This window comes from Gymnoscopelus microlampas, assembly GCF_963454915.1.
Source record: "Gymnoscopelus microlampas genome assembly, chromosome: 14".
Lineage (NCBI taxonomy): Eukaryota > Metazoa > Chordata > Actinopteri > Myctophiformes > Myctophidae > Gymnoscopelus > Gymnoscopelus microlampas.
Window position 1 is genome coordinate 30,626,865 of NC_139951.1, and position 21,030 is coordinate 30,647,894.

The 21,030-nt window shown below is 44.5% G+C and overlaps 1 protein-coding gene across 2 annotated transcripts in view; it reads right to left on the bottom strand.

Annotated features, from left to right (window-relative positions):
• Positions 1–21,030, bottom strand: part of myo1d (myosin 1D) — a 129,278-nt gene that overhangs the window by 22,090 nt on the left and 86,158 nt on the right. For both annotated transcript variants that reach the window (XR_014602296.1, XM_084078890.1), the window contains exons 17-21: positions 19,920–20,143; positions 18,861–18,999; positions 17,801–17,905; positions 17,410–17,523; positions 9,143–9,297 (exon numbers count right to left, since the gene is read on the bottom strand). Coding sequence is in view for 1 of the 2 variants with exons in the window: in XM_084078890.1 (XP_083935016.1) it covers positions 9,143–9,297; positions 17,410–17,523; positions 17,801–17,905; positions 18,861–18,999; positions 19,920–20,143 (737 nt within the window). In the remaining variant the exon portion in view is untranslated. The remainder of the gene's footprint in view (positions 1–9,142; positions 9,298–17,409; positions 17,524–17,800; positions 17,906–18,860; positions 19,000–19,919; positions 20,144–21,030) is intronic.

Here is a 21,030-nt window from a genome sequence, read left to right on the forward strand (position 1 = left end):
GTAAGAAGAGGGAATAACATCTTTCTCCTCATTATAAGCTTCCCCTTGGAGCACAATGGGGAGATGACGGAGAGAGAGAGAAGGACAGGGTATGCTGTGGAGAGAAAGAAAGTGAGAAAGTGAGAAAGAGAGACATATGATGAAAGGAAGTACTGTATGGATGAAAGAGTCATACCAGATGAGAGAGAATAATACTGCAGACAAAAAAGAAACAGAGAAAGAGAGTGAGAAATGGAGATAAGGGGCTCCATCCATTAGCGACCCCTTTTTCTCTGTCTCTCCATTATCAGTCAACTGTCTGAGTGGTTTTTCATTAGTCACCAGTTTAGACATTGAGTCAAGCGTTCGCAGCCGGCGCAGCTAAAAGCGAGCTGTTGCCACAGAAACCCTGTCTTTTCCTGAGAAAGCAATCCCAACCAGCTTACACAAGGCATTGGCCACAATGACATGACCACAGAGGAGATCATTTGTGTGCTGACGGGTATCCGTCGCATACACAAACGTGTACCTGCTGTATGTGAGGTCACACTGCACACGCAGGCTTGTGGTTTGCTTGTGCAATTGTGCAAACACCACACACACACACACACACACACACACACACTCACACACACAACCGCTGCAGATACACACTCAAACATGCATCCACATGCACACATACACTCGTCCACTCATGTGGGCGCACAGACACGTGCATTCATGGATGATTACAAAAAATACACAGACACGCACTTGCATATACAGTACATGTTCTCATGCAACACACGTACTGTACACTGTTGCACAATGCTACTGGTAAGTACCACAGATGTAACATGTCAAAGGTTGCAGGTTTTTTATCAGGGGCTTACAGTTGCACCTCTGCCTGTGCATGTCGAATATGCAGGACTTCAGAGAACTGAAGTTCTCTTCATACTGGGGTGGGGGGGGGGGTGGTTCACCTGGGAGAATTAAGTCTGTGGATAAATTATTCAAGGGTAAGCTGTTTTTTATGAGATGTGCTCGGCTCAGCTCAGTGTGAACCAGAGGCTGCGGTGTGTGTGTGTGTGTGTGTGTGTGTGTGTGTGTGTGTGTGTGTGTGTGTGTGTGTGTGTGTGTGTGTGTGTGTGTGATGAGATGTGTGGTGCAAACAATCACTGATAAATAACCAGGCACAAGTGTAGTGCAGCAAATCTCTAAAGCCTGTTTGCTCTGTTTAGGTCACAACCTTGTGGCTGCAGCGTGCAACAGCCACAGTTTAAATGCTATTACCTACCGTACTGCTGCCGTCGCGAGAGATGATAGTTTTTGGAATCCCCAGCTGACAGACTAAACTTGTTGCAATTGGTTGTCGCAATGTTAGCAGAAGCACATTTTTGCATTATGGTGGATTAATTACAGCAAGTTTCATAATACACACATGTTAAAACAGGGAGGAGGCCGCACTACTAGCAGCGACAACGCCACAAAGTGTGCTTTGCACAACATACAAGAAAACTGTGAGAAGAGTTTCTGCCAGGGCAAGATGTTCTACATCGCGCCTGCAGGATTGGAACAGAATGAAGCATGAAACTACTGGAGCTACATTACAGTGCTTTAGGACTTTGGGACATGTCTCTTCTTGGGTAACACTGCTGTGCAACAGCGTTTTCCCTGAGAAACATTTCAAATAGCTCACCGCCTCTACAAGGGGACGAGGAGAGGGCAGGCCTGACTGCCGACGAACTGAACACCAACATCGAGCATGCATTTCCAACTTTTACAAACTCATGGCTGTAATAATCACTCGCTGTGTGATATAGGAGATCATGCTGACGGTTCACAAATGTACTATCAAAGAGCCTCGATATCTTTTGCAGCGCTTCAAATGATACGTTTTTTTCCTACCCGACAGCTCTCATTTCATTCCGAACAAGATTCTGTCACCATGCTGAGGACGGCATCTGCGTGGCCTACATTCAGCCTTCTGCCTTTGATCTGTATACTGTCAAGCCTGGATGACCACGTGTCTGACAACCTTTGGGGTCCATGAGGGGGTTCCCGGGGGTCCCCAGCTAAATGTTTGATAGTTAAGAACCAAACAGACCTTTAAGGGGCTGTGAGTTAAATTAACACTGAGGATTTTACATTGTAGATTCAGGTCAACATGCTTATCAAATGGGGGTCCATGGCCTAATGCATATTAAACTGTGGGTCCTTAAAATGTAAACGGTAGAGAATCACTGTACTATAGCATGTGTATTACGGTATTGCCATGTAAAGTTTCCCTAGCATCAGAGAACATTACTCATGAACACTATGAAGAAGGTTAGAAATATTACATTTATGCATGTATGTGCATTGATATATGTGGAAAAAGTTAATCAATACTGCAAGGTGATACACAGCAGGTCCATTGAGGATATGTGGGATACCATCAAGGTTTGGTCAACCATTGTGCGTGATCAACTTCATTGATCCGGTACACTTCATGCATGTCTGTGTGTGTGTGTGTGTGTGTGTGTGTGTGTGTGTGTGTGTGTGTGTGTGTGTGTGTGTGTGTGTGTGTGTGTGTGTGTGTGTGTGTGTGTGTGTGTGTGTGTGCATGCGTGCGTGGGTGGGTCTGGGTGTGCGTGTGAGTGTGTATGTGCGTTTATGTGTGTGTGTGTGTGTGTGTGTGTGTGCGCGCGCATGCGTGAGACGGTGAATAGTGTATTTGCCCTTACGTCCTGTGGAGGGTGAGAGTGCTGCAGTGGCTCCTGTGTGCACTGCATTTCAAAACGGGAAGGGAGGGAGAGATACACAGAGGTAGAGAGAGAGAGAGAGAGAGAGAGAGAGAGAGAGAGAGAGAGAAAGAATGGTCTTGCCTATCTAAATATAGGCCTCCACAGCAGCATGGAATAAATATTTCATCTCCTTTGCTCCTCAAATGGAGGGGTGGGCAGAGAGAGAGACATAGAGGGAGGGAGAGAGAGCAAGAGAGAAAGAGAGAGAGAGAGGGGAGAAAACCATGTGGAGGTGGAGTTAAGGAGAGGGAAAGGGGTATAGTGTACAAATGGGATGTAGTCAAAAATAGAAGGCAGGGGAAAAATGGATTGAGAGAGACGAGGGAGTGAGGGAGCGAGGGAATGGAGGGGGGGGGGGGGGTTAGAAGTCATGGGAATCTAATCCTCCCCCTTTTCATGCAGAATGGGGACGGAGTATTTGTGAGTTTTTAGATAACTTGTGCGTCACTGCAGATAAGAGGGTTATCTTCTTATTACAATATATACAGAATATACACACACATTGTATTTTGCAAATCGTTTCTATATTTTGGGGGTATGCAACTTTGTATCACCAGTTACAATTTATAATAATAAAAAAAAAAGTTACAAGCCGATACAATTTAGTAACATGGCTTATTGAAACTCGGATCAGTGCACAGTGCAAAGATCTGAAGAGCCACAGAGAGAGAGAGACGGGGGGGGGGGGGGGGGTATTAGTTTCACAGCCATCTTGCCTTGGCCTTGCTATATCTGGTTGGGGGTTGAATAAAGAGTGTTGCTCTGTGTGTACACGCCGTAACGCACGATTTACACTTGGTTGCGCATCGTGTCAAGCACCGACAATAGCCGATCCAGAAGCTTGCAACGCGCCGCGTTTGTAGATCGGCCTATTTTCAGTGCGCAACACCAGCACACGACTAAGTATAAATCACCCTTAAGCCGCCTCTTTCAAATAACCCATTGTTGTGCATGTTGCTTTTGTGCGATGCGTGGCATGCTGAAGGAGAGATAAAGGTTAGAGCCAGGTCTACTGGGAGCTGCCGAGGGGATGGATGTACAAGTACGTATACATGTACGTATAGTGCAAAATCCCTCTCAGCACGTTTACCTGTGTGAACGCAAGAGTCCAGTGTGTGCACATACACACACTCACACTCAGACACACACCTCCGTGCCTATAACAACATACAGCATGCATTAAGACATACAGTTGAACTAATACACACACACACACACACACACACACACACACACACACACACACACACACACACACACACACACACACACGTACACGTTTGTGTCCCTTTGTTCTGCCTGTGTTTGATGGATGGGTTGGTGTGCAGAGCACATGGAGAGTCATTACGTGAGGCCCAGTGGCAGGTCTGTGTCGGCCCGACACCCACAGAGCAATAGGTTCCACTATATGTGGAACACGATAGCATCAAGGAATGGCATTGATCAAGCATGTGCACACCCACATGCCGGTAAAGGTGTGTGTGTGCACGCACAGCCACACACACACACATGCAATCACAAATAAATCTTCAATCCATTTCCCAGACTGTATTGGGCATCATTTCGTAACAAGCGATGGGATATTGATGATAAACCCCAAAACATGCTTCATCAAAGCAAATATCAGATGTAAAGACTGAACAAATAGGATTGCAAGGGGCCTTAGAAGAGCATTTAATCTATAATAGATCTGAACTGTGTCCCGGAGGGACCAAGAGGCATTTTCTCTCCAGTCTGGAGTTCATTAGATGTTCGGTTGTGAGGCTTTGCTTTGACTTGAATTCCTGCAACGCCCACGCAACCGCACTTATTATATGGCACAAATTGGTGAATATTAATGTCTCCGACCCCAGCAGTAACCCTCAGTGAGGCTTCAGCCTGTCACAGAGCTGTATTTAATAATTAAATGTCCTTCTCAATTCTCAAAACAAACAAGGCAAAACAGTCACGTTTTGATGACTGATGAGATAGTAGAATATTTTTTATTGTGGTGAAATCCCTAATTAAAATGTTATGGATAACTCTGCCATTCTGCCATTCAGATGCAAATGGTTCTCATGTTGCATAAGGTCTAGGTCTGTAAATTATTAGGGAATAGTGAGTTATTGCAGTGGCATGTGTGCTGTTCATCTGAAATGCTGATATTCATGTTGATCTGAGTGCAAATGAGGGTAAATGCCAGCCCCCTCCGCCCTTGTTAACAATACACATTGAATGTGAGTAAAAACAAATGTTTGTCTACTCTCCAGCATCGTAGGAGGTAGAACACACAAGAAGATCTGTTTTTTTTTGCACTGTGCTACTGAAATGAGCTGAGCTGACCCATAATGAAATGAGCTGAAAGGAGTTCAAGGGTGAAAAATGTGTACCCGGAGACTATAGTGTCTAAATCAATGTCCAATATAAACATACTACAAAGGTTAATTAGTATACAGCAAGATGATATGGGTACATTTTTAGAGTTCTCAGAGTTCAAATCAATTCAAGTCAATCAAATCTTCTTGTGAGTTCTGTTCAATCTCTCTTTCTGCTTTCTGTAATTGGCACTGGTATTCTCTGTATACTGTACAAAGCCTGAGGATCTCATCGTTAGAATAGAGAGCCATGTCTGCAGCTGAACTCAAATAAAAAGAACTGGGGTTGAAAACAGGGACTTGGTCCAGAGGTTTCATTTCCAAGTACAGTATCTTATCTGTTGGACAGCAACATGACACTGACTGTCCTTTAAGGTGGAATGAAGACTTCCTTTAGCTGAACTGAAATGTGTGTCTTGTATCAATGTATCTTATCTAATCTGTCAATACCACTCATCTGGACCAATACTACTATTACTTCTACTACTGGATGCATCATTTCGTTGCTGTCCGGCAGGAACCAGCTAACTAAATTTTTACGCTTTAGCATTTTTTTCCATAAATCAGTGCTATTGAACACCCTTTACGTCTCTGTGTTGGTAAAAAAAAGATTGAACCAATGAAAAGTATTAAAAAGTGCTTCGGACAAAACCAGCTAACTCCATTGGATCCTCAAACTTTCTGCTAAACCAGCTAACTCCAGCAAAGGGGGGTGGAGTTAGCTGGTTTAGCTGACTCCAGGCTCCACCCCCTTTTGACCTCCAACCTCATAGTGAGCTTGGAGGTCCATTCAGCTGTTCTTATCCATGATGAATAAAACCTCCTAACTCCATTTTTTTTTTCCTGAAAAATAAACATTTTGGAGTTAGCTGGTTCCTGCCAGACAGCAGAGATTTATTTATCATTTCACCTGGTCGGTGAACGCACAGGAATTTGTATTCAAACTTAGTTTTAATGTATGTTGCATGTGTAGTTTAAAATGTACAAACAATTCAAGCCGAAACGACCCTTTCTATAGGTTCAAAACGTGTCTTAATATTTTAGACAAATATAGCTAGTGCTCTTCCACAGAATGCAGCCATGAGCATCAATTCCTAGATCACAAACATTATAAGCAACTAATGCCTGACCTGTACTTGTCATGTTAAGAATGTTATTTAGATAGCATATTGTACAGAAAGATAATAGGTTAGATGCTTACCTGGAATCCTAGTTTCTTTGAAGCACTATATTGTTCTCTTTGCACTCTACTTATGTGACTATTTACCCTGTCATTAGTTGACCAGGGTTCATGCTTACTCTGCTTAGTCTGATTTGCACTTGTAAGTCACTCTGGATGAGAGCGTCTGCTAAATGCAGAGCTTATAATTGTGATTGTGTCGCGGACCAGAAATAGCTGATCAGGTTTAACGATCTGCGGTACAGTATTAAGGAGTACGCGCGTCAGAGCTAACACTGTGCAGGCAATGTTCCTGTGATACCTAGCAATGTCCTCTAAGGGGAACGTGCAATATACTCCAAAGTCATATTTAATCACTGTCCTTGCTTTCATAACACTGCATCAATCAATTTCATAATGCTAAAACACCAGCATACCAGCACAGCATTTTTTTTGTCTCTTCAGTGGTGGACACAGGGTTGTGGTGTCTATTCCCACTTGAGGACATATTTATTTTATCTCTCAGAGGTAAAAGAAATGCTCTGATTGCTTTTCATCTAAGTGTTGCAAGATTATACTCCTTACATAAGTACTTTAAGCAGCCATCTCTAAGCAGCTCAGATTAATTCCCTTTCTTCTGAGGTTCTGAGGTCATCAATTGATTTCTATTGATTTGCATCGCAGATATTATTCCTGTGTGTGAACCTTATGTAATATTTGGGGTATGACATGGCCTTGGTAGACCTCCTGTCTTGTTTCTGTTGCGACTATGGAATATGAATTTAAAATAATGGTACAGTGAGTGATCCCCAATACACACATGATGATGAGAGAGAGAATTTAAAAAAGTAGATTTGATTATAACAACCAGATTACTAACTGTAACTGAATTGAACTGAATTGGGGGAAAGAAACAACAACGGAATCTCCACAGAATAAAGCTGAGCCGAGTTGAAGCTGTTTTTTGCTGTAATGCCTTGTTATTTAAGTCACAACAACACATTCGGGCCAGTATTGGCAGTAGTGGATTTGTTGACCGTAGCTGAACGAAAGTGGAGTTGGCTTAACCCTAGTCTTCGTTGCCCACACAACTATTCCACAATCTATGAATGCTACATAGAGTCAGGAAGTATGCCTCCTGATCCTCAAAATCTGCTATTTTCACTATTTCTTGCACAACATAGTGTATATAGGGTTCATGTGGTTAAGGGGGAGACAACAGGCGATTAGTATGAATGTTGATTTACTCTCCACAGAGGACAGGAGACAAACAGGAAGTGGCCTCGGTTACATCCTGCAGCCTGGCAACCACAAGGTCAACAGATCTGGACCTGTGCTATTTGTACTGGGATTTTCCCAGCGAGACATCACACCGTCTGCTGTCTGTCCCACAGAGATAAGGAAGAGCATCACTGTGAGGCTGAGTGTAATGTCGTCACGCTGCCTTTTCTGAGTGTCTTTACATATCACAATGCTGAGTGTATTTATTTAACTCTGAACTCTGAGTTAAATGAACTCTAGGGAGTTTACAGTGTACCATACAAACACACATACATCAATTCACAAGACACACACACACACACACACACCCAAGCCCAACACTAAATCCCTCTCCCTTCCCAATCTCCCTTCCTATTACCTTCTATGACAAGCCCCTCCATCACCATAGTCCCTGTATCCCATTCCCTTCACCTGCTGCCCGCTCCTCTCTCTCTCTCTCTCTCTCTCTCTCTCTCTCTCTCTCTCTCTCTCTCTCTTCCTCCATCCAGTGATGGAGTTCTAGTCGTCTTTTGGACATTTTTACTGAGACAGAAGATAAAGCACTGAGAAGGTGCAGGGTGTTTGGGGGTTTCAGTCATCCTGCCCTGAAGTAGGCCGTGCTGTTCAAAACATTGCAGCAGTAACGATTATGGGATCTTAAAAGACCATACTGTACCGGCGTCAATACCTGTTATTGTCTATTCACAGCTTTGGCCATATATCACACATAAACATCGATCGTTTTCCCATTAATGACTTATCATTTAGTTTTGCGTTCACATGTCATGACATAGTCATCAAAATGTTATAGAACTTACCTGAATAATTTAGTCAATGTTAGCTAACCATCATTGCGTAGTTATCCAGTGACGATTTTTGGTCAGATATTTAGTGTGTTGGAGCTGTGCAATTTGTACTGGGATTTTCCTAGCGAGACATCACTGTCTGTTTTCAGTGCCACAGCGATTAGGGAGAGCTGAATGCAATGTCTTCACATTGACGTTTTTGCGTACACTCTTGAGTGTTACTTTTAACACAATCTGTGCTTTAAAATGTATTAAACATTTTGACAAAACAAACAGGAAATTTAGGGTGTTGAATTACCTATCGCAAGTACGTTTTGTGGAGAAGCAGTGTTCTGTTTTTATGCACCACATATCTGGAACAAACTCCCGTTAGGTCTGCTGCAACTCTCAGTTCTCTTAAATCACAGCTAAAAATATTTCTGTTTAATCATTCTTCTAAGCTGTAATTTTACTCTATCTTTCTGTTAACTTTTTCTTCTTTTTTTGTTGTATTCAAATGTCCTATTATATTGGGTTTATTTAGCTCTGTGTCTTGATAGGTGTTTCCTATTAAGGAGACGGGTGTTTCCTGTTTTAACTGAATTCAAATGTCCTTTTATAATGTGTTTATTTTGCTTAATGTTTTATGTAAAGCACATTGAATTGCCTTGTTGAGATGTGCAATAGAAATAAACTCGCCTTGCCTCTGAAAGTTGAGTCCAGAGGTTTCCTCGAAAAACGAAACCACCCGCTGTATGCTTTGAAAAAAGGTCCGCTGTAATCTCACTGTGAGTCGTCGTCAACCGGTTGAACATGTCAGACCAACGGTATGGTCCTTACCTCTTGAAGTGGCTGAGCAGGGTGCCGACCAGCTCCCCGATGCGGTTGTCGGTGGCGGGCACCATGCCCTGCAGACACACCACCAGGTCCCTGTTGTCCTTGGTGTGGAACACCACCAGCTGGTCCTTCCCTGTGGACACGCTCAACCCTGTCACCTGGGGAGGAGGGAGACAAGAGGGACAAGGGCGCACACACACAGGTAAGCATCCATGGGCCATTGATGAACATCAACACACAATAAAATAAAAATAATAAAGGAAATTCCCAATGTTTTTTTTAAGAAGTACTGAAAATAACAGAGCTCGCAAAGTGGCACGAAGCCACACGTTGTGAGCTTGTAGATCTACTATTTTCACTAGTTTGGGTCCCGTTTTGGTCACGCCTACCCAGTCCCTGGGCTACGTCTCCACCACTTTTCCTCCTTCCCACTCATTTTTTCACCGTGACCAATTCGGCCCCCCTGGCCACTTGACATTGTATGCTGATTTCTCTTTTGGGTCTTGAGCTAAAAAGTTTGGGAACCACTGCTGTAGATGCTAATACCGTCGTATATTGGCCCTTATTTGCTAGTTACTGTATGCCTCATTTTTACCACAATACAAAGGCATGTATACAGTACAATACCATTTCTCAATGATAACATATTAGCAAACACCCATCCAACCATACATAGGAATTCAGCACAGCCCAAAGGACATTAATTCACAGAGGTACTCGTGTACTGTAGTAGAGTGCAAACTGTAATTTATTATCCCTCATTTAACAAGAAGTAAAGAGAAGGCAGCAGGGGAATTGGGGACATGGTAGATTCAGCAGATCTCTCTCACATCTCTGGGAAGGCAAAACCCCAATGAAGGCACTGCTAATAATAGGACCAATAATCTAATGCAGGGCAATGGGTCTGTGAAGCTCAACCACTAGAGCATGGCGAATGGTAGGGCTAGGGCTACTGTAAGACTTTACGAGCAAAAGACAGACACAAAATCTGTACCAAGTGCAATTGGAAAGGAACCTACAGGATGCTGAGATTGAAAAGAGTAATGATCAGATACAGTCATGCAAAAAAAGAGTGTATGTATTATTGATGTATCTGGACCCCCCCCCCCCCCCCCCCCTTCCCTCTGACCCTTGAGGTCCAATGAATGTGACTGAAGAGCTATTGATCAGGATCCCATAGGATGCAGACAAGGTGTTTAATCAAGACTGCCTCATCCCACAAACACCCAGAGGAGATCAGCATGTCAGAGGATTCCCAGTGTTGCGCTTGAATTGTTCCGTCTTACAGGGCAAGCTACCGATAGCATGCACCAGTAAACACAGCTAAGGAGTTCAATAGGCCTAATAGTTTTCCTAGCGCTTCAATCTCTTTCTCTTAGTCTGCCTTATCCCTCCATCCCTCAAGGTTTCTCTGCCTATCTCTCCATTTATTTATCCCTTAATCTGTCTCTGTAGTAAGCTCAGGTCCACGGAGCCTGTGGAGTGCATTGTGCGAGCACAGCAGCCAGAGGGCAGGCAGTCGGCTACATTAATACCCACTCAGCAGAATGCCACACTGAGACAAATCCTCCCTCCATCTCCGTCAGAACAAAACCCAGAAAGACAGGCCTCTACCCCGGGCTACCACGGCGAGCTAATTTACCTGCGAAACGACGGCCACAACTTGCTCTCCCCCTTTCGGTGACGAGTGTCCCAGAATCGGGGCTAAATTACAACCCGAGGCCATGCCCCCCCCCCCCCCTGCTAACCACCCACAGTTAATTACACAGAGCTGGGTTACATTTACATTTATATTAAAGGACTAATTGATTGGAATGAGAGTCGTTGTTCTAATGACTCGCGTAATGATAGATTATTTTCCTTATCCCCCCTTTTTTTGGGGACGATCATTTGTTTCTGTAAATGTCACGTCAGCCGTGCGGCAGCGGATCTGTCTGTCACACAGTGAATGAGTGATACAGATGCTACATGCTAACGTGCAGCAGTAACAGTCGGCATGGTTGACGAGAGCGTTTCCAGTCCGGTCATCTCCATCGTCAGGGGGATAGGGATTGGATTGGACATTCCTCCCATGCTATTCTTTAGGGCAGTAGTTCTCTAAGTGGGGTCCGGTTAGGGGGTTCCAGGGGGTCCCCAGCAACATGAGGACGTTGCGTTGTGAGCCTGTACATCTGCCATTTGGGAAAAATTGTGACAAATCTTGACCAATTTTCTGTTATGGCGTTCCCATCCCTGGCCCCAAAATCTCTTCAAAAGGGGGTCAGCAGCCAAATACATATCAGTTTGGAGATCATTGACATGAAAATGTTTGAGAAGCATTGCTTTAGGAAGCCACAGGTCGGTTACATAACGGCAGCACAGCGATGCCTTGCAGAGATGAAGGGAAGGATGGAAATGGAAATGAGAAGAGAGAGGAGAGAGAGGAGGGTGACTAAATGGATCTAATATAATGAGCCAAGCTGTGTGACCTCTCTGGCTGTGAGGGCACCAGTGAGCCTGCTATGGATGTTTGTTGAGGAAAAGGTTGGCTTTCATTAGTTAGTCAGCTATAATTATATGTCACAACTATTATACGCTGTTTGATTCTAACCCCGGCAGGTCCATTTGGACTTTCCCAGAGTTAAATGAACACTCTGGATTTTACTGTGTGAGTGAGTGAGAAAGGACAGGATGGATATAGGTGAAATGAAAGTAAAAGGAGAAAAAAGGATGATGAGGACGTACTGTGCGCTCGAGGGATCAGCATGTCAGGAGGACAGAGGACGCACAAAGCGGAGGAGAATGGTTGGATATATAGTCTATCACTCATACAGGTACCGGTATCTAGTAGCAAAATGTTGGTACGGCTGCCTAGAACATTACTCCAATGGATGGCTGGATAGAAGGAGAGATAGATGGATGGAGAGATGGAAAAGAAAGTGTGGTGAGAAGGGTAACTAGAGGGGGATATGACAGATAAGCCCCACTAGGCAGGCAGAGGGAGGAAGCCCACACATACTATGTAGGAGGAGGGCTATCCACACACATGCCTGAACGCCACCAGACATCAGCTGATCTGCCCTGCCCCGCTCTGTATCCATGACAACGCAGTCTCCAGGGAAGTTGGCATGACAACGGCGGAACCAGAGAAGAGGAAGCAAGAGAGAGAAAGAGAGCGGGAGAAGGGAGAAGGGAGAAAGGAGGTGGGGATGGGTGGAGGTAGCAGGAATAGAACATGTCAGGGGGAAAGGAGGATGGAAAATGAAATGTGAAAAGAGGAGAGGAGAAACCTTGAGAGGCGATCAGGGAGAAAAGACGGTGATGGGGAACGGCTGTCTTTCCCATTTCTTTAGCGGCACACTTTTTACTTTCACAAGGGCGTGGAACAGCAAAACGTTCCCTGCGTTTTCGCAGCACAGGCGTTAATTGCCATATAAATCCCCTGATTCGACAGCCCCTCGGCTCCACACCGGGGATGTGGAGGTATGGAGCACATCCATCAGGATGCCTTCGTCACCCTTTTGTTCCCCTAACGCAGCAGTATACACAGCGGGTGGTGTGGGGTGGGTAGTGCAGCCAGAGAGTTAGCTATAGCTTATCGCCGCTAATCAACGACCAGCTAACTGCTCTTCACCTTCGCTTGACCCGCTGCTCATCGATCGCTTCACGCCGTCACGCCTCCTCAGTCCCCAGGCTACGTCTCCACCACATTTCCTCCTTCCCTTAGCCCCCCCCCCCCCTTCCCACTCCTCTACGTCAGTGGTTCTCAAACCTTTTCATGTCAAGGACCCCCAAAATGATATGTATTTTACTATTTTTGGCTACAGACCCCCATCTCAAAAAATATTTTAAGCCAGGGATTTTTCAAAAATAGCAGATCAACAAGCTCATACGGGGACCCCCTGGGGGTCCCTGGACCCCACTTTGAGAACCAATGCTCTACGTCTCCACCACATCTTCCCACTCCTCTTTTCACCTTGAAAACCCGCCCCCCCCCCCCCCCCCCCCCGCCCCTGGCCACTTGCCATTCTATGCTGTAATAAGGTCTAATGTTATGGGCGAGCTACATAAGGTTAGCTGTAATGGCTGATGTATTGCTAAAATAGATAAAATATGGGTAAACTGGGCAGTACCATCAGAATTCATTATGGGGGGGACTTGTAAACCAAACATGATTCTATTTTTTGGAATAGTATTCATTGTTGGTGTTTAACAAAAAAAAACACCAGTGTATCAGCCCGACACAACTCAATGCAAGCATTACATTTCGGATCGGAAAGGCTCGAAAAAGGTGAGTGAACTCTGTTTACCTGAAACGGTAGTTTTAAGTGGGTTCAGCCTGAACAGCTGTGGCTGAAATGCATGGTGTATTGTACTGTACGATGCTACCTCATTGCGTCCGTCTGGAGTAGTGTTCTAGGCATGCAAGCCTGCCTACAGCATTGGTTCTCAAAGTGGGGTTTGGGGACCCCCAGGGGTCCTTGGGGGGTGCCAGGGTGTCCCCAGCAAAATTAGTTAATATAGCGTTGCAATTATTTTAACCACTTTAACCAAATTTTATGATTTGGCTATTCAAAAATAGCAGATCTGCTAGGTACAAAATATTTTTTGAGATGGGGGTCCGCAGCCAAATACATAAAATTTTGGGGGTCCTTGATGTTTGAGAACCACTGGCCTAAAGAGCTGATGCCTCCCTGCACGCCTTCTGCACGAGACTACCTCTCCATCACATGGTGTCTGGTTGTGTGTATATGTCCATGCTTTCAGCAGGGCCCTCGTGCTCTCGTTTCTTTTGCACGTGTTTGCTTGTGTCTTTGACTGAACAATAAATAAAATCTCCTTCAGTTAAGCCATTAAGACGGGGGACGCATCTGTGTCATTTTAGATTTCTTTGGCTATTAAAAAAAGATATAAAAGCTCATAGCGCTATGAGCTTGTAGATCTGCTATTTTTGAAAAATCTTGAAAATAATGGGCAAATCTTTGAATATACACGAACATTTGTAGCTCAAATCTTTGCTTCTGGGGGTCCCTGGAACTACATATTTTGAGATGGGGGTCCACGGCCAAATACATATCATTTTGGGGGTCCTTGACATGAAAAGGTTTGAGTACCAATGATATACTGTAACAACATTAGTTTCTCAGAAAACTGATAGGATTTAGAAGACATTTTTAGTTGCGTTCCTGAATTGAAAGGGATAATCCTGACCATCCCTCCCTACTCTCCATTCCACATACACACACACAGTGATAGGGGGCTGTGCTCGTCCATCTCTAGAGCTCTCTCCAGTTCTCCGGTCAGTCACTGTTAGCCTGAACATTGGGGTGTACGTGTCACAGTTGTCACACTGCCCAGCGGGGCTCATATCTCACTCATTTCATCAGACCGTGGTGGTCGGCCGCCCCGGAGATTAATGTATGACACCTTCTCCACCCCCTCTCACCTCCCTGTCCCACCCCCAAGGTCAGTGGTACACACGTAGAAGACTGCATTCAATCCAGGAACACATCCGTCATTTTAGATTTATTTGGGCTATTCAAAAATAGCAGATATATATATATATATATATATATATATATATAGATCTGCTATTTGTTTTTTAAATCGTGAACATCCGTGCAAATCTTTGAATATATATTATTTTTTAAAGCAAACATTTGTACTAAAATCTTTGCCTCTGGGGGGTCCCTGGAACTTTTGAGATGGGGGTCTGCGGCCAAATACATATCTAAAGATGTTTTCTAAATCCTAACAGTACAGGTACAGTATGTTGCTATAACAGTGGTGCTCAAACTTCTCCACCTCCTCTCACCTCCCTGTCTCACCCCCCAAGGTCAGTGGTACACCCGTAGAAGACTGCCCCCCTGTCTCCTTCACCCCAGGGCTGCTTAAAGCTGCAACTATTGTTTGTCACAGCGGTGATGCTTGGCTAGGTCTGTGTTAGAAAAATAAATATATTGGAAATAAAAAATCTTTAATCTCAGTGGGAGAACTTATCAACCACCAAAGGGTAATACAGGGAAACAGGAAAGCGTCCAGATGTAAATCACCCTCCTCCAAAGCCTGAAACATTCCCTGTTGAATACGTTGACTGAGACATTGCTTTAATGAAGAAGGAGAAGGTTTGGCTCTGTGGGTGTGTTACATAAAAGATGAGTTTCTGAGGAACAGGCCGGGTTTCTTGTGGAAATGGATGTGCTGAAATTGCAAAGTCAACGCGAAGGCACACACATCTCATAAACATAAATACATTCACACCCTGTTTCCCTGTCTCTTCCACACACAAGCATGCCCGATTGCGCATACTGTACAAACACGCACGCAAACACGCATGTGCACACGCACGCACGCATGCACACACACACAAAAAGACATGCAAATCCACAGAATGCTTTTGCCATGGAAACAACCTCATGTGCTGTGTATGTGTGGCCGCCTTAATGGGCCTATCAGCGTGTGAATATGAAAATCAGCCAATTGTAGAGCCAGGAGACAATTTGGCATGTCTACTGTACATGTTGCCACAGGATCACAGAGATGCTCAGTGAAACAGTAATCACTTCTTGGTACAACGATAATTTCAGAAAGCAATTTGGCCATTCATACAGTATTACTGCAAAGTCCATAAATCATTGTTCCAAGTGCTTCGACACATTCAATTAGCCTAGAAATCTACCAGTAAGCTACAACATCATCCAAGATCTATCTGCAGACAAAAGATTTGATTAATGAAATAAGCTTGGAAAAGTCTTGCTCCCTAGACCTCCTTTAAGCAATGATACATTTTTGCAGATACAAAAATTGACAATAGGGACCAATCAATGAATGAATTTTATGGATGTGTGCTATCACAACTCTGAGGCCAAAGACATGGATCGCTGTTATATATAATGTATCAGTAATCAAGTGGTTCTCAAAGTGGGGTCCGGGGACCAACAGGGGTTTTTGGGGGGTCCCCAGCAAAATGAGGAACAGTTTAAACAATTAAGCCCCATTTAATTATTCGGCTCTTCGACAATAGCCGATCTACAAGCTCACAACGGCTTGCGATGTGACGTCTTGTGAGCTTGTAGACATGCTATTTTCAAAAGATTTTGACAAATGTTCTATTATAGGGGTCACTGGCACAAAATCTTTTTGCAGTCATATCCATGTAATTTTAGCTGTCCTTGACATGAAAATGTTTCAGAACCACTCATCAGTATTAGAAAAGATCAGCTTCTTTTACAAGATAGCATCTAGCTCTCCCTAAAAACTTTAGTTATCGATAGCAACTTAATATGTGTGTAGTGTGCTGCACAAACCAGTGCAGAGTTCAATGGCAATGCTGCACTAAACAGAACAGATGTCCGGATAGAATCATAATTGACAACCTGGCTTTTGGTGGGCATGTTGACTAGTGTGCTCATGGTCAAATGGAAGGGCAATCTTTTGTAAACACTCATACACACCTAAAAGGGTTATTTGTGTTAAGAAAGGTTGGTATAACTAAGAAATAACATTTTCACTCTCACTTCACAGTAATTTACTGGTTGTGTATATACTGTTATACTGCGTTCGTTCATGGCCAGAGGTGTTTCTGTTTCATGATGTCATGTATGTAGCGGCATGACCTGTGATTGTACGGATACGTCTGCGTTTCTTTTACATCTTCAATGAAAACAAATCTCATGTGCTTGGGTGGTGCAGTGGTAAAGTCCCTGCCCACCACCATGGAGGTTGTGGGTGCGAATCCACCGCGGTGCATCCGGCTTTGTCGGGCGTCTATGCGAACACAATTGGCCCGTGTGATATTTGTCACTGCATGTATTCCTACGGGCTGGGGCGGCACCTGTCAGCAGGGAGTGTTGGGCGGGAGGAGTAGGCCGAAGGCCCTACGTCCTCCCGGTGAGGGCTCCTCACTGGCAGGTGAGTCAGTAGGATACAACAGCAGTGACAACACAGAAATGTGTGTTGGGAGGAATTACTTGGCACAACGACTAAATTGGGTAGAAAAAGGGGTAAAAAATAATTGGCTAAAATGTAAAGAGAAAAAAAGTACACCCCCTATCCCATCAGCAAACAACTGCTTAAACATTTGCGTGCGTGTGTGCGTGTGTGTGTGTGTGTGTGTGTGTGTGTGTGTGTGTGTGTGTGTGTGTGTGTGTGTGTGTGTGTGTGTGTGTGTGTGTGTGTGTGTGTGTGTGTGTGTGTGTGTGTGTGTGTGTGTGTGTATGTGTGTGTGTACATGTACATAGCAGTGGGTAGTAATGGTAGAGGAGTGTACATTATGACGGGCAGTGGCATACGTTGTAGAGAGGGATGCTCTTCATGGGCTTGTACTGCTTGAGGGGGTCCATCTTGTACAGGTGGCGGTCAGTGATCAGAACGGTGCGGTCCTCCGCCTTGTGGAAACGGTTGATCTGCGGAAAACAAAGCCCTTCATCAGTCACCCTGCTGGACGCACACACACACACACACACACACACACACACACACACACACACACACACACACACACACACACACACACACACACACACACACACACACGAAAGTGGCTGACAGCTGGGAAGGTGTGTGTGTGTGTGTGTGTGTGTGTGTGTGTGTGTGTGTGTGTGTGGGCTACATTCCCATTCACCTCCACTAATATGGAGCACTCTCAGCAGATGGGGTAACATAAGTGTAACAGGCTCGTACCTTGCGCACGTTGCAGGAGAATAGGACTCTCATGAACTTGTCCTTCCGTTGCAGTTCACTGGAGACCAGCGTGAACGAAGAGGCTGTTTCAGGGCTGTCTCGCTTCTGACTCAACAGGAAAAGAAAAGCTGTGAGTACAGCACTCAATTGATAGACGATGCTGGTATTCAGCCAGAGGCAGGTTGGTTCAACAGGGCTCACGTTGCCCCACATGCTTCCATAGTGTAATAGTTACAGTAAAGACGATGACACACTGAGCACAGTGCAGACATAATGCCTGATATACTGTATGCTTGGTTGTGAGTGGGTGTTACGTGCCAAAAACAGCAGATCTACAAGCTCACAGTGCGTTGTGGCGGGTTGTGAGTTTGCAGATGACAACCGTGCATAATTAAGTACAACTCAGGCTTAAGAGTGCACACAAAGACAGAATTGCATGGATGCACAGACTTGCACATACTAAAGTAAATGCATGTGCACATGCAATACACCCACAAACATACTCTGGCCTCTAGTTAGAGGGCGGTAATGTTTATCAGCAGCACAACCGATGGGCTTGCTGTGATTCTAACAGACTAAAAAGGTGGGCCTAATGAAAAGGGACAACCCACCACATGAAAACTAGATTTATTTAGCATTTTATATTGCCAATTGTGCCTGTGCACTCGATCCAGTCAACATGGTTTTCCAAAGTACTGTAATATATATTGTAATATTTGTTGGCCGGTTAGATATGAATTGTCATTAGCTAAATGTGCACATTTTCAACAGAATATTGCTATAACACCAATTCATGGCATTTGGCTCACAATATTTGTGAATCTGCACTAACGTGAGATTTTGTTAGCGTTTGTGTGGAACTTGGGGAAAACACTGCACCGGGTAGTTATTGACAGAGACAGAGTGTGCCAGCTTATCAACCCTCAAACTGGAAGCCAGCATTTCCCTCGCACTGATTTATTTGTCTTTGCCTCTGCAGTGTGTTTCTCTTTGTTCTCTGTATTGTATACAGACATGCCTATAATACCGTGTACCAACACCACTCTCTACTTGAACTCACCAGGTAGTTCCCCTCCCAGGCCCTCTGCAGGCCCATGTCCGACCTTTGGCCCTTCAGGGCCTCTAGGGTGGCCACCTTGGCCCTCACCTGCAGGGTCTCCTCTGGAGTCAGCCCTTTGATCAGTGTCCACGCCCACCACCTGCAGGGGTGCAGAAACACAATCAAGCACACACAAAGAGAAGCACACATGCATACAGAGGCACAAATACTGCATGCAACATACACAAGCATCAAGCATGAGTACGTGCAAGATAGCGCACAAACGTGAACAAAGGGAAATCGACTTCGTCCAGGATCAAGGTTGCACGAGGCCTTGACAAGCGCATCTTCCATACAGCAGGTGTGTGTGCGTGCCAGTGCAGTGGACTTCAGTCGAGCTTTCCAATGACTGTTGCTGACGTCTGACATCCTTTCTTGGAAGGCTAGTTTCTATACTGTAGGTATAGTCGGGATGAAAGGAGGCGATGAGGCTTTGATGGGGTGGGACATAAATCAATGCTCAGTGTGAGCCCCAGGCTGGAGGAAACACGTGTAAGCGTCTTCAAAGGGACTCCAGTGGATGTAAACTCACCCATGGCGCCTATTAACAACTTTAATATAAACCAAATCACAGCTTTCTTCAGAAATCTTTTTTTGGTGGGCGTACTATTACTTTATTAACAAGTTTGAAACGGTTGAATGCAAATGTACATTAATGTACTGTAACGTAACGTATTGCAGCACGTGTTGAACGAGCTGGAACTCTCCTTTGAGCCCTGAGCCCATCGTCTAGCCTAGATCATGAGTTTAGCTCTGTGTGTGTGTGTGTGGGTGTGGGTGTGGGTGTGGGTGTGGGTGTGTGTGTGTGTGTGTGTGTGTGTGTGTGTGTGTGTGTGTGTGTGTGTGTGTGTGTGTGTGTGTGTGGGTGTGTGTGTGTGTGTGTGTGTGTGGGTGTGTGTGTGTGTGTGTGTGTGTGTGTGTGTGTGAGAGAAAGGAGGAGTGAAATGGAGACAAGCAAAGAAATGAAAACAATTGCGTTCATGTGATGTGGTCCCCTGTACTGTGTGTCTATTTGACTACCTGTTATAGATGCTCTTGAGGGCCTCCTCAAACTTGCGGAGGACTTTGGGTGGTGTGGGCCACTTGACATGCCTGCCGTAGTCCTTCATGGAGCGCACGTTTTTGAAGCGACGGTTGACCTCGCGGATATAGGACTTGACTTTGTAGCGGCGGTACGCCCGCAGGATGATGAGGGCCGCGCGCATGCGTCTGTAGCGCATTCTGGCTATGGTACCCCGCCACACCTGGAAACAACAAGAAGACACACTGATGTACAACATTGATTTTTAGAAATATTGGTCAAACAATCTGTGGTTTCTGACTCAAAAAAGAGAAACTAGTTGATAGAGGTCAGCCCGATCACGCACGCGCGCGCACACACACACACACACACACACACACACACACACACACACACACACACACACACACACACACACACACACACACACACACACACACACACACACACACACACACACACACACACACACACACACACACACACACACACACACACACACACACACAGTACTCTGGATAGAGGAGACTCTAATGGAAATGTCTAATGGATTTTATTTATTTATCAGACTGTCCTCTATTTTATTTTTGGACCTACATGATGTTAAAAAGGAACCCATGGACACAGCACTTAAGTCTTCATGTTCACTCTCTCCTCTGTCTTTTCAACACACAAAAATAGCAAAAATAGCCAATCCGCTATTCTCGATGTGTGCCCAAAATATACAATAGCTGAAAGTGGAAGGTTTATAAGCAGAAAAATATTTCAAACATATACATTTAATTCAATGCCTGTCAGTTACAAATGATCTAAATAGTGTAAAATACAATTTATCATTACCGTAACCACTATTACGAATACTTCAATAACAACACCCTATAAATGGCCTAATTTAGTTTTAATTAAGATAAAAAAGGAATAATTGTTCTCATTCAACATTACAAAGATATTCGAGAGGTTTTACTTGACATGAATGGTAATTGACCATATTCACAAGGTCAAAATAGTCACCATGTGAATGCACTGGTCAATATACTGTTGCACTTGAAGAGCACATATACTGTATATATAAAGTCAAATACGAACGCCTCTAACCTGTCTGTAAACAAA